General features: G+C 35.6%; 1 protein-coding gene across 1 annotated transcript; it reads left to right on the plus strand.

Annotated features, from left to right (window-relative positions):
* The first annotated feature begins 1,167 nt into the window (after positions 1-1,167).
* On the plus strand, positions 1,168-3,288 carry LOC113294520. Its single transcript, XM_026542913.1, has 4 exons — positions 1,168-1,243; positions 2,021-2,141; positions 2,669-2,741; positions 3,208-3,288. Exons 1-4 carry the CDS (start codon positions 1,168-1,170, stop codon positions 3,286-3,288), a joined length of 351 nt encoding a protein of 116 aa, XP_026398698.1.
* The last annotated feature ends 708 nt before the right edge of the window (positions 3,289-3,996 follow it).

A 3,996-nucleotide genomic window follows, 5' to 3' on the forward strand; every position in this document is an offset into this window, starting at 1 on the left:
CGACTCCATTAGTCAATTTAAGATGGTAAATTTCAATAACCTAACTTTGTATGCTTCACTTTTACAATGATTATGTTCACCAATTTATTGTTGCCTTGTCAACCAAATTTGTCAGGTACTTGGATTTGGATGGACAAAAGGGCTCTAAACTCTACATGTTTAATCGCATTGCTATGTTCCTGTCTTGGCTGGTGCTCTTTACCCTCTTAGGGAATACTATGTTTTTAAAGCGGTTATTCTGTATAGAGTTTACGAAATGTTTTTCTAATTGCATATAAAACCTAAACTTTAAGTTCTGCTATTGCAGTTGGTGGGTGTTCCCTCACATTGCTTGACATTAATTTCCTTTCCATCTCATAATGACGGATGCAAGCATATGCGGCCTTTGAAGTTTTTATACCTCAGTTTGCAGTTATCATAAAGATCTTTGTAGTGGCATGATCGATATTTGACTGTAGCAAGTTTGTTTTATATCAGGTTGGAAGGATCTTTCTGTTCATCTATCTCATCGTCCACATGTTTCTCCATTTTGACGAGGTAAATATTTAGAAGTTGTGGAGTAAGCTCTGCAATCTTATAAAATGATTAAATTTGACCAGGAATGCATTTTTGTGACATTTGTATACCTGCATAAACTGCAAAGAAACCTGTGGATATATACAAAGAATTAGTCCAAAAATCATAAATCGTAGGTGTTTGTAACTCGCGCAAGTCTGTCATGATAATAGAGTTTGTAACTCGCAAGTCGGTCATGATTTTATAATGTTTGCCTGATTAATTTGCAGCCTATTGAGTTGTAGTATGTACTAGCCCTTGAAATTTTATGAGTTGAGAATGAGAATTTGAGTTTTATACTTGAAATTGTAGGTATCTGGCCTGAGTCAGAGAGCTTAAATGAGGAAGGATTAGGTCTTGTTCCTAAGAGAACTACTTATTGAAGGACCACTTTTGTGCGGTCACCTCGTGATAACAATGGCCATGGACCAGTGTGATCCACAATATTTAATAATGTGAGCTTATTTGGTATTGTGTCCTATTAAAAAGTAGCCTTTGTATCCTATGTGTTGGGTTTAATTTGTTACGAATGAAATTTCTTACCAAACTGATTTATTTGGAGCAGGTAATGAGAAAGAAGAGAGCTGATATACCTGATATTAAACGAAAATAATGTTTGTGAAGTTATGTATTCCATTATGGCATGCAGCTGGTCCAAATGGATCAGTTAACTATACTTGGCGAAGAAGTAAGAATTTTTGTCTACTTACATTTATGGTTATATCTTTGCGTAGCTCATGTGCAATTATGTATGCTATTTGTGTCCTGTCTATCAATGGCCAGGAGATGTATTTTCTTTTATTTTGCTTGGCAGGGAGGATTAACAACTCCCCTGTCTATCATTGACGTATTTTCCTTCCCTTGCTCGAGCTGGCATAGGGAGGATTTACAACTGCCCTGTTGTTAGCTTCATTAAACTAACGTACTGGTATTATACTAAAACCTGTATATTTTAACAAGTTGAAGGCATAATCTAACAAAGAAGGGTTTCAGAAAGTAAAGTCAACCATTTGTTACCAAGTGTCTGTCAAACTCTGATTTATGTGGTTAGCATTTCAACAGGATAACACAACTATGTACTTTAACTAAGATTCTCTATCTGTTTAATTGTTATTGTTATTTCCAATAAGTGTGGTCTGTGTTAGTATGTATTTAACTTCTGCGCAATAGATTTATCCATGTCTACTTTAGAACCTGTTCCAAAAAAGTTGCATTGGTAGCATGCAATAAAGGAACATAAATTGGTTGTTTTTAATCCTGAAGTTTCTCAGTATAACATATGAAAAGCACTAACTCCAGCTCTTAAACTCCAAAACTGAAGAAAGCACAAAAAAAATGTCAAAGTTGTAATATATCAAGTAATTGATTAAACTTACCGATTATCTTTGAACTGAGAAACAACACCATTTGGTTTTCGCTGATCCACCATTGTAGACTTAATTTTACCCCAACTTTCTTTTTGTAGGCACTGCAGTTACTCAAAGAAATAATAATCAAAAGCATTGCAAGATAACTGAGACAAATTGTCCGTCTGCAGACTTGGTTGAGGCATTTATCAAGATAATAGAGGAGAAGGCTGACACGATGTAAGTTTTATCTGCTATTCATTCATACTTTTGCATTACAAGATTATGTTTGTTAGTCCAGTTTTCTATTCTACTTTCGATTACAAGGTGGTGATTCTGGAGGAGGCTTTGATAGGTCTGAGTATGGTTATGAACTTCCACCATTTCCTGATGAACTTGTTCCTAATTTTAACCTTCACAGCGACAGTATTAGTCAGGTGTATGGCTGCATAATATAGTAACAAGGAAGAGATCGAGTATGTTAATAATTTTCTTGGCCTAGCTATTTCGCAACCATCTTCCTAAAGAAGTTAAAAAACTAGTGTAGATTTATTTTTGATTTCACCAATATAATTATTTGTTGATTCTGAGCGTCCTGTTTATTTTATTCTTCATCATTCTGAGCAATGCCATATGGTGTATGTGCACTGTCTAATTTATTTGGAATTTCAATGGGATGGGCATTTTACAAATATATATCATGGATGATGAGTGCCTCACGGGCATGGTTATGATTTCTCACTAATGTAATGCATTCTTTTAAACAGTGATAAGGTAGATCATTTGGAAATATGGATGCCCTCCACCGCCAGCGAGCAATCTGTGAACTACTTGGCTCAAGTAAGAATCTTTATATCATAACTTTGATCACTACTTTAGATGGTACAAGATGGTCAGTTTCTGTTTTTTCAGAATGTAGGCAATAGATTACTTCACTGATAGATAACTTCAGGGCGGTGTGATACTAATCTGATGTGAACCTTCTATTGTTGGAGTGTTTGAGAAGAGTAGTAAGCCTTCCCGAACAAAAAGACTTTGATATGTTGTATATTGACATTTAGATGAAAATTACGCGGAGCCTAGATTAGGTGCTACCTAGTTAGTAGTGACTAGCATTTCTCTTATTCTCCAGTAATGCCGAGTGGCCAAACCTGTACCAAGTCATTTCAGTTGCCACCAACACTAGGACAGCGTACAATTACTGCTCTTAATAAAATCTTAAAGAACAATGTGTTTTCACTTTCTTGAATGATTGAATCGGTCATCATGTCAGTCATTGATTTTTGAATACCATTTTTTTCATCAGCTTGGGTTTTTAAATACTGAAGGCTTGATGGCGAGGCACATGCTGGACAGATTACGCGTCATTGAAGGGCTGCATTACTAATGGAACGATTCTGTTGTACTTTGAATAGTTTTGGGTTAAATTTCATAACGAATGGAACGATTCTGTTGTACTTGTATTCCTAATGAATGTATGAATCTTCTTTGAGAATGCATGAACTGATGAAAAATAAGAAATTGCAGGCCTGGGTTCCAAGTTCAGTTTTAATTGCATTACAGGCCTGTAAACTGGAAGTCCAGGTCCATGAAAATGTTCTGGGCTACCCATTTTTATTTAATTGTAATAGAAAAATTTGTCACTTTTATAACTGTGACACAAATTGTGAAGAAAAAACAACAGGCGTCATCATAAGACGTGAAAAAAGGAAGACATGTGTCCTCTGAGTAACTGTTACAAATTAATGCAACAATAACATATGTTACTTTAAGCGTGACAACAAAGGACACGTGTCGCCAGAGCAATCGTTGCAAAGATTCAGTAACAGTTATAAGCGTTGCTGTAAATGTGACCCTTAAAGACCCGTGTCAAGCTCTGAATTGTGGTTAGTAGGGAATAACAGTCAAAACCGTTACGATAAATGTGACAAATAAGACACGTGTCGCTATCATAAAATTAGGGCAATTGTGGGTATTAGACATTGTAACGCTTTTCAAATGTGACTGTATCTGCGTTTTGTCACAGATAAAACCGTTACAAAATACAATCCCAGTTGTTAATAACGGCCTAATTGGTACGGTTATAACTGTTACA

The sequence above is a fragment of the Papaver somniferum genome, chromosome 7 (assembly GCF_003573695.1).
Source record: "Papaver somniferum cultivar HN1 chromosome 7, ASM357369v1, whole genome shotgun sequence".
Lineage (NCBI taxonomy): Eukaryota > Viridiplantae > Streptophyta > Magnoliopsida > Ranunculales > Papaveraceae > Papaver > Papaver somniferum.

What these genes read in the sequence shown, in the direction of transcription:
- LOC113294520 (XM_026542913.1), top strand. Translation starts at nt 1,168, where the DNA reads ATGTTTGTGAAGTTATGTATTCCATTATGGCATGCAGCTGGTCCAAAT. An exon ending in GAGGAGAAGGCTGACACGAT is followed by an intron (nt 2,142 to 2,668) that starts GTAAGTTTTATC and finishes TCTTTTAAACAG; the next exon opens with TGATAAGGTAGATCATTTGG. An exon ending in CTGTGAACTACTTGGCTCAA is followed by an intron (nt 2,742 to 3,207) that starts GTAAGAATCTTT and finishes TTTTTTCATCAG; the next exon opens with CTTGGGTTTTTAAATACTGA.